General features: G+C 58.7%; 1 protein-coding gene across 2 annotated transcripts in view; it reads left to right on the top strand.

Annotated features, from left to right (window-relative positions):
* Positions 1 to 1,390: 1,390 nt before the first annotated feature.
* Positions 1,391 to 13,991, top strand: part of LOC144954870 (transcription initiation factor TFIID subunit 1-like) — a 35,811-nt gene continuing 23,210 nt past the window's right edge. For both annotated transcript variants that reach the window (XM_078885265.1, XM_078885264.1), the window contains exons 1-5: positions 1,391 to 1,518; positions 2,408 to 2,659; positions 5,397 to 5,463; positions 7,180 to 7,278; positions 9,796 to 10,007. In XM_078885265.1, coding sequence (XP_078741391.1) covers positions 2,508 to 2,659; positions 5,397 to 5,463; positions 7,180 to 7,278; positions 9,796 to 10,007 — 530 coding nt within the window. In that variant the 5' untranslated portion in view covers positions 1,391 to 1,518; positions 2,408 to 2,507. The remainder of the gene's footprint in view (positions 1,519 to 2,407; positions 2,660 to 5,396; positions 5,464 to 7,179; positions 7,279 to 9,795; positions 10,008 to 13,991) is intronic.

Genomic DNA, 13,991 nt, shown 5'->3' with positions numbered 1-13,991 from the left:
GACACGGGAGGACACGGGAGGACACGGGGAGACACGGTGAGACACGGGGGGACACGGGAGACACGGGGTGACACGGGGAGACACGGGGGAGACACGGGGAGACACGGGGAGACACGGTGGGGTCACGGGGGGACACGGGGAGACACGGGGGGACACGGGGAGACACGGGGGGACACGGGGAGACACGGGCGGACACGGGGAGACACGGTGAGACACGGGGGGGTCACGGGGAGACACGGGGGGGTCACGGGGGGGTCACGGGGAGACACGGGGAGACACGGGGAGACACGGGGGAGACACGGGGAGACACGGGGAGACACGGGAGGTCACGGGGAGACACGGGGAGAGACACGGGGGGGAGACACGGGGAGACACGGGGGAGACACGGGGAGACACGGGGAGACACGGGGAGACACGGGGGAGACACGGGGGAGACACGGGGAGACACGGGGGAGACACGGGGAGACACGGGGGAGACACGGGGGGACAAGGGGGGACACGGGGAGACACGGAGACACGGGGGAGACACGGGGGACACGGGGAGACACGGGGGAGACACGGGGCGGGGACACGGGGACGGGGACACGGGGAGACACGGGGGAGACACGGGGAGACACGGGGAGACACGGGGAGACACGGGAGACACGGGGAGACACGGGGAGACACGGGGGAGACACGGGGAGACACGGGGAGACACGGGAGACACGGGGAGACACGGGGGGGTCACGGTGGGGTCACGGGGGGGACACGGGGGACGGACCGGGAGACACGGGGAGACACGGGGGGTCACGGTGGGGTCACGGGGGGGACACGGGGGAGACACGGGGGGGACACGGGGGAGACACGGGGGAGACACGGGGGGTCACGGGGGAGACACGGGGGGGTCACGGGGGGGTCACGGGGAGACACGGGGAGACACGGGGAGACACGGGGGGACACGGGGAGAGACACGGGGGGGAGACACGGGGGAGACACGGGGAGAGACACGGGGAGACACGGTGGGGTCACGGGGAGACACGGGGAGACACTGGGAGAGACACGGGGAGACACGGTGGGGGGGGACGCATCACCGACCTCCGACCTCGTCCGACTCTTGACCTCCGCGGCTGCCCCCCCCCAGGGTGCTGTCGTCGACGGAGGTTCTGTCGACGGACGACGAGAGCAGCTCGGGGGAGGACAGCGACTTTGAGGAGATGGGCAAGTCGCTGGAGTCCATGCTGCAGCAGCAGCAGCAGCAGCAGCGCGGCAAGCACTCGCTGCAGCAGCTGAGCCGCGAGCGGGAGGAGCACGAGCGCCACGAGCTGCACCGCATGATGATGATGGGCGGCACGGCGGGAGGGGGGGCCGCGGGGGCGGGGGGGGCCACAGGGGGAGCCACGGGGGGGGCGGCGCGGGGGGACGATGACGGTGGAGGAGGAGGCGACGATGAGGGAGGTGGTGGAGGAGGATCGGGCAGAGGGGGAGGAGGAGGTGGTGGGGGAGGCCGCGCCATCGGAGGGCGGGAGAGGCGCGTCTCTCGTGAGTTGGGGCGGGGGGTGGTGGGGGAGGTGGTGATGGTGGAGGAGGTGTGGTGGTGGTGGTGGAGGAGGTGGTGGTGATGGAGGTGGTGGTGGTGATGGAGGTGGTGGTGGTGGTGGAGGTGATGGAGGAGGTGGTGGTGGAGGAGGTGGAGGAGGTGGTGGTGATGGAGGTGGCGGTGATGGAGGTGGCGGTGATGGAGGTGGCGGTGGAGGAGGTGGTGGTGGAGGTGGTGGAGGAGGTGGTGATGGTGGTGGTGGTGGGGGAGGTAGTGGTGGAGGTGGTGGTGGAGGTGGTGGTGGAGGTGGTGGAGGAGGTGGAGGAGGAGGTGGAGGAGGTGGTGGTGATGGTGGTGGTGGTGGTGGGGAAGGTGGTGGGGGAGGTGGTGGTGATGGTGGAGGAGGTGGTGGTGGAGGTGATGGAGGAGGTGGTGGTGGAGGAGGTGGAGGAGGAGGTGGTGGAGGTGGTGGAGGTGGTGGAGGAGGTGGAGGAGGTGGTGGTGGAGGAGGTGGTGGAGGAGGTGGCGGTGGTGGAGGTGGTGGAGGATGTGGTGGTGGTGGTGGAGGAGGAGGTGGTGGTGGTGGTGGAGGAGGAGATGGTGGTGGAGGTGGTGGTGGAGGTGATGGAGGTGGTGGTGATGGTGGTGATAGAGGTGGTGATGGTGGTGATGGAGGTGGTGGTGGAGGAGGAGGTGGTGATGGTGGTGATGGAGGTGATGGAGGTGGTGGTGGTGGTGATGGTGATGGTGGTGGTGGAGGAGGAGGAGATGCGAGGCTCGCGACCCTCCCACGACCCTCCCATAACCTTCCCGTGACCCTGTTGACCCTCCCGTGACCTTCCCACGACCGCGTGACCCTCCCTCCCTCCCCCCCCTCCCCGACCGTTGCAGTCATTGGCCTGGGCGGTGTGTCGGTGGCAGCCTCCAGCTGCACCAGCAGCAGCAGCAGCTGCACCGCGGCGGTGACGACGACGCGGCGTCGGTGGCGTCGATGAGCTCCAGCGCGGCGGGGCGCCGCCTCAAGATCTACCGCACGTTCCGTGACGAGGAAGGCAAGGAGTACGTGCGCTGCGAGACGGTGCGCAAGGCAGCCGTCATCGACGCCTACGCTCGCATCCGCTCCACCAAGGACGACGACTTCATGTGAGCGCGACGGCGGCAACGGCACCGTCACCAACACCACCATCATCACCACCACCACTGTCATCGTCACCAACACCACCATCATCACCACCACCACTGTCATCGTCACCAACACCACCATCGTCACCAACACCATCGTCAACCACCACCACTGTCACCACCGCCACTGTCAACACTGTCACCAACACCACTACCACCACTGTCAACACCACCATCATCAACCACCGTCATCATCAACCAACATCACCACTGTCACCAACAACACCACCACTGTCAACTACACCACCACCACTGTCAACACCACCATCATCACCACCACCACTGTCATCGTCACCAACACCACCACCACCGCCACTGTCACCACCACTGTCAACACCACCATCAACCACCACCACTGTCACCAACACTGTCACCACCACCACCACCATCAACCACCACCACTGTCACCAACACCACCACCACCACTGTCACCACCACCACCATCAACCACCACCACTTTCACCAACACCACCACCATCATCGCCACCACCACCACCACCACCGTCACCACCACCACTGTCAACACTGTCACCAACACCACCACCACTGTCAACACTGTCACCAACACCATCGTCACCAACACCACCACTGTCAACACCACCATCATCACCCACCACCACCATCGTCACCAACACCACTACCACTTTCGTGACTGCAGGGATTCATCTTCTTGGTTCTTTCGGTAAAGTCACGTAGAAGGGAAGTAATAAAATAATAAAAATAAAACATAATAAAATAAAATAATTCTCACGACGTTTCGGCTACAACGCAAGCAGCCGTCTTCAGGTGAAGAATGAGACACTACCAAGCTAGGAGCTTATATATAAGCTGGGTTGGAGGTGGAAGAGCGCCTTAACAGAAAGAATGTGCATATGAAGAGGAATTTAGCATATTCATGGGAAATGCGTAGGAGGTGGGCGCGGGGGTTTCAAAGTCATATTATGCCCATGCATTATGCAGGATCAGCAGCACCAAGGGGGGTGCAGGGAGTAGCATTAACAAAGGAAAGGAATGTTAATGATATGTAGCTGCAGTTACTAAACAACCACGTAGAAAACTAAAGTATAAACTACATAAAAAACTAAAGTATAAACTGCATAGCACCATCAGTATACTTACTATACTCTACAATAAGCTGAGTTACTAACAGCAAGTAATACATTACAATTCTACGTCGTAAAAATTAAATAATATGCTTCCATCTAAACTTTATTCTCTTACATCACACGAGCATATACCGTACTATATACTGCCATAGATAAACCCAACATTACATTATATACTGTATTGCTATAAACCACCGTGTTTCAAGTCAAACACGGTAGGACAAACACCTCAGCCGTGGCAGATCACTGTTACAACTCAGTGGGCTCACATGACATTGACTTCTCCAAGACAGAGGTTCTCTGCAAGCCATCTAGCTATCATGAGAGATTCGTTCATGAGGCGATCCACATATACAAACACAGAGACAATTTTAACCGAGAAGATGGATTCTGGCTTAGCAATCATTGGAAGGACGTAATAAACCATTTCGATACACATTAGGGTGGGTAGAATAATACATAGTGTTATGTTGAAATGTATAAGGTATAGGGTGGTTTATAGCAATACAGTATATAATTTAATGTTGGGTTTATCTATGGCAGTATATAGTACGGTATATGCTCGTGTGATGTAAGAGAATAAAGTTTAGATGGAAGCATATTATATAATTTTTACGACGTAGAATTGTAATGTATTACTTGCTGTTAGTAACTCAGCTTATTGTAGAGTATAGTAAGTATACTGATGGTGCTATGCAGTTTATACTTTAGTTTTTTATGTAGTTTATACTTTAGTTTTCTACGTGGTTGTTTAGTAACTGCAGCTACATATCATTAACATTCCTTTCCTTTGTTAATGCTACTCCCTGCACCCCCCCTTGGTGCTGCTGATCCTGCATAATGCATGGGCATAATATGACTTTGAAACCCCCCCGCCCACCTCCTACGCATTTCCCATGAATATGCTAAATTCCTCTTCATATGCACATTCTTTCTGTTAAGGCGCTCTTCCACCTCCAACCCAGCTTATATATAAGCTCCTAGCTTGGTAGTGTCTCATTCTTCACCTGAAGACGGCTGCTTGCGTTGTAGCCGAAACGTCGTGAGAATTATTTTATTTTATTATGTTTTATTTTTATTATTTTATTACTTCCCTTCTACGTGACTTTACCGAAAGAACCAAGAAGATGAACCACTACCACTGTCAACACCACCATCATCACCCACCACCATCGTCACCAACACCACCACCACTGTCAACAACACCACCATCAACCACCACCACTGTCACCAACACCACCATCATCATCGTCACCACCACTGTCAACAACACCATCATCAACCACCACTGTCATCGTCACCACCACTACCACCATCATCACCCACCACCACCACCACTGTCACCAACACCACCACCATCATAGTCACCACCATCACCAACACCACCATCATCATCGTCACCACCACTACCACCATCACCGTCATCGTCACCAACTCCACCATCACCGTCATCGTCACCACCACCACCGTCATCACCAGCACCCTCCTCCTCCACGCGGGAGCCACCAGCGTGGCCCTCAGCTAACCACCCCCCCCCCCATGGCCCCCCCCATGCCCCCCCCCCATGCCCCCCCCCCATGGCCCCCCCACAGCAAGAAGTTTGCGCTCTATGACGAGCAGCACAGGGAGGAGATGAGGAGGGAGCGCAGGAGGATCCAGGTAGCGTCTCCCCGCCGTGTCTCCACGCTGTGTGTCTCTCTGTGTGTCTCTCACTGTGTGTCTCTGTGTCTCTGTGTCTCCCCGCTGTGTCTCACCGTGTCTCTGTGTGTCTCTGTGTGTCTCCACGCCGTGTCTCTGTGTCTCTCTGTGTGTCTCTGTGTCTCTCTCTGTGTCTCTGTGTGTCTCTCTGTGTCTCTGTGTGTCTCACTGTGTCTCTGTGTCTCTGTGTCTCCCCGCTGTGTCTCTCTCTGTCTCTCTCTGTATCTCTGTGTCTCTCTCTGTGTCTCTGTGTCTCTCTCTGTGTCTCTGTGTGTCTCTCTGTGTCTCTGTGTGTCTCTCTGTGTCTCTGTGTGTCTCTCTGTGTCTCTGTCTCTCTGTGTCTTTCTCTGTGTCTCTGTGTGTCTCCCCGCTGTGTCTTCCCGCTGTGTTTCTCCCTGTGTCTCTCTGTGTCTCTCTGTGTCTCTCTGTGTGTCTCTGTGTCTCTGTGTCTCACTGTGTCTCTCTGTGTCTCTCTGTGTCTCTCTCTGTGTCTCTGTGTGTCTCTCTGTGTCTCTGTGTCTCCCCGCCGTGTCTCTCTCTGTGTCTCTCTGTGTCTCTGTGACTCTCTGTGTCTCTCTCTCTGTCTCCCCGCTGTGTCTCGCTGTGTATTTCTGTGTCTCTCTGTGTCTCTCTGTGTCTCTCTCTGTGTCTCTGTCTCTCACTGTGTCTCTCTGTCTCTCTCTGTGTCTCTGTGTCTCTCTCTGTGTCTCACTGTGTCTCACTGTGTCTCTGTGTCTCACTGTCTCTCTGTGTCTCACTGTGTCTCTCTGTGTCTCTCTGTGTCTCTGTGTCTCTCTGTGTCTCCCCGTGTCTCTCTGTGTCTCACTGTCTCCCCGTGTCTCTCTGTGTCTCTCTGTCTCTCTGTGTCTCTCTGTGTCTCTCTGTGTCTCTGTGTCTCACTGTCTCTCTGTATCTCTCTGTGTCTCACGGTGTCCCCCCGCCGTGTCTCCCCGTGTGTCTCTGTCTCTGTCTCTCTCTATCTCCCCGTGTCTCCCCGTGTCTCCCCGTGTCTCTCTCTGACTTTCCGTGTCTCTCTCTGTCTCCCCGTGTCTCCCCGCATCTCTCCGTGTCTCTCCCTCTGTCTCCCCGTGTCTCTCCGTGACTCACCATAACTCCCCGTGTCTCCCCGTGTCTCTCTCTGTCTCTCTCTGTCTCCCCGTGTCTCCCCGTGACTCCCCGTGTCTCTCTGTCTCCCCGTGTCTCCCCGTGTCTCCCTGTGTCTCTTTCTGTCTCCCCGTCTCTCCCCGTGTCTCTCTCTGTCTCCCCGTGTCTCCCCGCATCTCCCCGTGTCTCTCTGTCTCCCCGTGTCTCCCCGCATCTCCCCGTGTCTCTCTCTGTCTCCCCGTGTCTCTCCGTGACTCACCATGACTCCCCGCGTCTCCCCGTGTCTCGCCGTGTCTCTCTCTGTCTCCCCGTGTCTCTCTCTGTCTCCCCGTGTCTCTCCGTGTCTCCCCGTGTCTCCCCGTGTCTCTCCGTGTCTCCCCGCGTCTCCCCGTATCTGTCTCCCCTGTGTCTCCCTGTGTCTCCCCGTGTCTCCCGTGTCTCCCCGTGTCTCCCCGTGTCTCTCCGTGACTCACCATGACTCCCCGTGTCTCCCCTGTGTCTCCCCGTGTCTCCCCTGTGTCTCCCCGTGTCTCCCCGTGTCTCCCCGTGTCTCCCGGCGTCTCCTCCCCACAGGAGCAGCTGCGGAGGCTGAAGCGTAACCAGGAGCGTGAGCGCACGCGCGCCCCGCCTGAGAAGAAGCCAAAGAAGGTGAAGGAGAGACCGGACCTCAAGGTGAGGGTAACGTGCTCACCCACACGCTCACCCACACGCTCACCCACACGCTCACCCACACGCTCACCCACACGCTCACCCACACACTCACCCACACGCTCACCCACACGCTCACCCACATGCTCACCCACACGCTCACCCACACACACTCATCCAGCCGCTCGCTCACCCACACGCTCACCCACACACTCACTCACCCACACGCTCACCCACCCACTCACCCACTCGCTCACCCACACACTCACCCACACGCTCACCCACACGCTCACCCACACGCTCACCCTCACACTCACCCACTCACTCACCCACTCACTCACCCACACGCTCACCCACACACTCACCCACACGCTCACCCACTCACTCACCCACACACTCACTCACCCACACGCTCACCCACACACTCACCCACTCGCTCACCCACACGCTCACCCACACGCTCACCCACACACTCACCCACACGCTCACCCACTCGCTCACCCACACACTCACTCACCCACACGCTCACCCACACACTCACCCACTCGCTCACCCACCCACACGCTCACCCACTCACTCACCCACACGCTCACCCACACGCTCACCCACTCGCTCACCCACACACTCACCCACACACTCACCCACACACTCACCCACACACTCACTCACACACTCACTCACCCACACACTCACCCACACACTCACGCACACACTCACCCACACACTCACTCACACACTCACTCACCCACACACTCACCCACACACTCATTCACACACTCACTCACCCACACACTCACACACACACTCACGTACACACTCACCCACACACTCACTCACACACTCACTCACCCGCACACTCACCCACACACTCACCCACACACTCACCCGCACACTCACCCGCACACTCACCCACACACTCACCCACACACTCACCCACACACTCACCCACACACTCACCCACACACTCACCCGCACACTCACCCGCACACTCACCCGCACGCTCACCCACACGCTCACCCACACGCTCACCCACACGCTCACTCGCACGCTCACCCGCACGCTCACCCGCACGCTCACCCGCACGCTCACCCGCACGCTCACCCACACGCTCACCCACACGCTCACCCGCACGCTCACCCGCACGCTCACCCACACGCTCACTCACCCACACGCTCACCCACACGCTCACCCACACACTCGCTCACCCGCTCACCCACACGGTCACCCACACGCTCACCCACACGCTCACTCACACACTCACACACACACTCACCCACACGCTCACCCACACACTCACCCACACACTCACCCACACACTCACCCACACGCTCATCCACACGCTCACCCACACACTCACCCACACGCTCACACACTCACCCACACGCTCACCCACACGCTCACTCACCCACACGCTCACCCACACGCTCACCCACACGCTCACCCACACGCTCACCCGCACGCTCACCCGCACGCTCACCCGCACGCTCACCCACACACTTACCCACACACTCACTCACCCACACACTCACCCACACACTCACTCACCCACACACTCACTCACCCACACACTCACCCACACGCTCACCCACATACTCACCCACACACTCACTCATCCACACACTCACCCACACACTCACCCACACGCTCACCCACACGCTCACACGCTCACACGCTCACCCACACGCTCACCCACACGCTCACCCACACGCTCACCCACACGCTCACCCACACGCTCACCCACACACTCACCCACACACACAGTCACCCACCCACCCACACACTCACCCACACACTGACGGGCTCACCCACACGCTCACCCACACACTCACCCACACGCTCACCCACACGCTCACCCACACGCTCACCCACACGCTCACCCGCACGCTCACCCCGCACACTCACCCACACGCTAACCCACACGCTCACCCACCCACTCACCCATCCACCCACTCACCCACCCACCCACTCACCCACCCACTCACCCACTCACCCACCCACCCACCCACTCACCCACCCACTCACCCACCCACTCACTCACTCACCCACCCACCCACTCACCCACCCACCAACCAACCCACCCACCCACTCACCCACTCACTCACCCACCCACTTACCCACCCACCCACCCACTCACCCACCCACTCACCCACCAACCAACCCACCCACTCACCCACTCACTCACCCACCCACCCACTCACCCACTCACTCAGCCATCCACCCACTCACCCACCCACCACCCACCCACTCACTCACCCACCCACCCACCCACTCACTCACCCACTCACCTACCCGCTCACTCACTCACCCGCTCATCCACCCACTCGCCCACCCACCCACCGACCCACTCACCCACCCACCCACTCACCCACCCACCCACTCACTCACCCACCCACCCACTCACCCACTCACCCACCAACCAACCAACCAACCCACCCACTCACCCACCCACTCACCCACCCACTCACCCACCCACCCTTTCTTGAAGCGGTCAACTCACTCTGAACTCTCTCCCCCTCCCTCCCCCCCCCCTCCCCCCGGCAGCTGAAGTGCGGCGCGTGCGGCGCCATCGGGCACATGCGCACGAACAAGTGCTGCCCCCTGTACTACCAGACGAACGCGCCGCCCTCCAACCCCGTCGCCATGACGGAGGAGCAGGAGGAGGAGCTGGAGCGCTCCGTCATCGCCAACGACAACGAGGAGCTCATCAAGGTGGAGGGGACCAAGATCGTGCTGGGCAAGCAGCTCATCGAGAGGTGCACGCACGCACGCAGACGCACGCACACGCACACAGACGCACACACATGCACGCGCACGCACAGACACAGACACACAGACACACACACACAGACACACAGACACACACACAGACGCACACACGCACACACAGACGCACACACACACACAGACACACACGCACACAGACACACACACACGCAGACACGCACGCAGACACACACACACACAGACACACGCACGCAGACACACACAGACACGCACGCAGACACACACACAGACACAGACACACGCACAGACACGCAGACACACACGCAGACACACACATGCACACAGACACACACACACAGACACACACAGACACACAGGCACACACACACCGGCAGACAAACACACAGCAACAACCGCCATTCGCCACTAAGTGGCGGTGACGTCACCACGACACTTGTGCCAGGCCAAGTGCACCTTGAGGCCACGTGAAGTGTCGAACGCCCGCTGGCAGGAGGTCACGGGGCAGACCCAGGTGCCACGGGTCGACTGACTGACACATATACACTGACACACATACACACTGACACAACAACAACAACCGCCATTCGCCACTAAGTGGCGGTGACGTCACCACGACGCTTGTGCCAGGCCATGTGCACCCTGAGGCCACGTGAAGTGTCGAACGCCCGCTGGCAGGAGGTCACGGGGCAGACCCAGGTGCCACGGGTCGACTGACCGAGATGACCGAGATGACTGGCTGATGCACCACCTGTGCCCCCTACTGTGCCAACTTGCTGTGCTTTAGCCACCCGGCGCTCCGCTCGTTGTTGTGAGCGTCGCTCCTCCGCCCTCCGTTGTTGTTGGAGGGCGACTGCCTCCAACTGCCCAGTAGCGTCCTTCATGAGCCTCCTCCACTGAGGCCGATCTTGACACCGCTGGTACCAGTCATCGGCAAGTCCACTCAGCTCCACGTCTTCCTGTACCACATCACTCCATCTCTTCTCTAGCCCGTGCCGCGCCCGTTTAGCCCCCTCGATCCGGCCGAACAAAAGCTGTTTAGGCATGCGGTGGCTGGGCATGCGGGCTACATGACCCAGCCAACGCAGCCTTGCCTGCCGGAGGAGCTCACTGATGGGACTTTGCCCAGATCTTTCAAGGACTTGTGAGCTCCTCACACAATCCAGCCTGGTTAAACCCAGGATGGATCGTAGGCAGGCCAGCCTAAATGTTTCCAACCGGCGAAGATGCTCCACTAGGGGGGTCCACGTTTCGCAAGCATAGAGAAGGGAGGGAATGACCGTGGCCGAGAAGACCTGAAGCTTCGTGCGGAGCGACAGACCAGGTAGCTTCCACACAGCGTTACGCAACCGATGAAAAGATATTGCCGCTCGACTGATTCGGAGTGAGACCTCTGCTGATAAACTGGAGCCGGTCATGAGCACACTGCCCAGGTATGGGAAACTCTCTACTCTCTCCACAACTGCCCCATCACCGATTGGGAGTTGTGGGGGCGGAGTGCCCGATGGTACAAAATACCCAGGCAGGTGCTTAGTTTTGGTGGGGCTGATGGTAAGGCCCCACCTCTTAGTGGCACGCTCCAGTCTCAGCAGCAGCGTCTCCAACTCCTCTTCTGAATGAGCAGCTATTACCAAATCATCGGCATACATAACGTGGTTGACCAATAGGGAGCCATCCCTTGATCGCACCCGGGCGTCGATCAGCCTCCCATTGTATCTGTACCAAGCCTCTCCTCAGCATGCCTAGCAAGGCGATGTTGAATAATCCTTGCCAGGACCTTACCCGGCACACTGAGGAGTGAGATGCCCCTGTAGTTGTTACAGTCGGTACGGTCCCCCTTCTTAAAGAGGGGGACCACCAGGGCATCCTTCCAGTCCTGCGGAACCCGTCCAGTGGTCCAGACTGTTGTTATGATGTCATATAGGGCAGTCTGTGCACAAACGCCACCCTCCCTCAGCATTTCGCCTGGGAGATCATCTCACACACAGACCCACACACACAGACACACACAGACACACAGGCACACACACACCGGCAGACAAACACACAGCAACAACCGCCATTCGCCACTAAGTGGCGGTGACGTCACCACGACACTTGTGCCAGGCCAAGTGCACCTTGAGGCCACGTGAAGTGTCGAACGCCCGCTGGCAGGAGGTCACGGGGCAGACCCAGGTGCCACGGGTCGACTGACTGACACATATACACTGACACACATACACACTGACACAACAACAACAACCGCCATTCGCCACTAAGTGGCGGTGACGTCACCACGACGCTTGTGCCAGGCCATGTGCACCCTGAGGCCACGTGAAGTGTCGAACGCCCGCTGGCAGGAGGTCACGGGGCAGACCCAGGTGCCACGGGTCGACTGACCGAGATGACCGAGATGACTGGCTGATGCACCACCTGTGCCCCCTACTGTGCCAACTTGCTGTGCTTTAGCCACCCGGCGCTCCGCTCGTTGTTGTGAGCGTCGCTCCTCCGCCCTCCGTTGTTGTTGGAGGGCGACTGCCTCCAACTGCCCAGTAGCGTCCTTCATGAGCCTCCTCCACTGAGGCCGATCTTGACACCGCTGGTACCAGTCATCGGCAAGTCCACTCAGCTCCACGTCCTCCTGTACCACATCACTCCATCTCTTCTCTAGCCCGTGCCGCGCCCGTTTAGCCCCCTCGATCCGGCCGAACAAAAGCTGTTTAGGCATGCGGTGGCTGGGCATGCGGGCTACATGACCCAGCCAACGCAGCCTTGCCTGCCGGAGGAGCTCACTGATGGGACTTTGCCCAGATCTTTCAAGGACTTGTGAGCTCCTCACACAATCCAGCCTGGTTAAACCCAGGATGGATCGTTGGCAGGCCAGCCTAAATGTTTCCAACCGGCGAAGATGCTCCACTAGGGGGGTCCACGTTTCGCAAGCGTAGAGAAGGAAGGGAATGACCGTGGCCGAGAAGACCTGAAGCTTCGTGCGGAGCGACAGACCAGGTAGCTTCCACACAGCGTTACGCAACCGATGAAAAGATATTGCCGCTCGACTGATTCGGAGTGAGACCTCTGCTGATAAACTGGAGCCGGTCATAAGCACACTGCCCAGGTATGGGAAACTCTCCACTCTCTCCACAACTGCCCCATCACCGATTGGGAGTTGTTGGGGTGGAGTGCCCGATGGTACAAAATACCCAGGCAGGTGCTTAGTTTTGGTGGGGCTGATGGTAAGGCCCCACCTCTTAGTAGCACGCTCCAGTCTCAGCAGCAGCGTCTCCAACTCCTCTTCTGAATGAGCAGCTATTACCAAATCATCGGCATACATAACGTGGTTGACCAATAGGGAGCCATCCCTTGATCGCACCCGGGCGTCGATCAGCCTCCCATTATATCTGTACCAAATGGTAATTCCCCCGGTACAGCTATTGAAGGCTTCACGAACTACGCAGTCGAAATAGATGTTAAATAATGTGGGAGCCAGAGGACATCCCTGTCGCACCCCAAGGTGTACAGGGAAAGGCTCCGACTCCCAGCCACGTAGTTTTACCCGGGCCCGCTCACCATCATGAAGGTCCTTAATGATCGTGAGCAGAGGGTCAGGGACTCTGAAAGCACGAAGAACAACCCAGAGCCCAGTCCTACTGATGGTATCATAGGCCTTGACCAGGTCAATAAAGCAGAGATGTAGGTCTTTTTGGAATTCCCTACACCTCTGCTGTAGCACACTGACACACATACACACAGACACACTGACACACTGACACACAGACACGCAGACAAACACACACCGGGGGGGGTGGGGGGGGGTGGGGAGGAAAAGGGGGGGCACGAGGGGGGAACGTGGGGGGAGAGGTGTGTGTGTGTGTGTCTGTGTGCGTGTCTGTGTAAGAGGTGGGGCCTTACCATCAGCCCCGCCAAAACTAAGCACCTGCCTCGGTATTTTGTACCATCGGACACTCCACCCCCACAACTCCCAATCGGTGATGGGGCAGTAGTGGAGAGAGTGGAGA

The sequence above is a fragment of the Lampetra fluviatilis genome, unplaced genomic scaffold (assembly GCF_964198595.1).
Source record: "Lampetra fluviatilis unplaced genomic scaffold, kcLamFluv1.1 SCAFFOLD_907, whole genome shotgun sequence".
NCBI lineage: Eukaryota > Metazoa > Chordata > Hyperoartia > Petromyzontiformes > Petromyzontidae > Lampetra > Lampetra fluviatilis.
The sequence above is the reverse complement of the archived record's forward strand: the minus strand, read 5'-3'. Positions and strand labels throughout refer to the sequence as shown.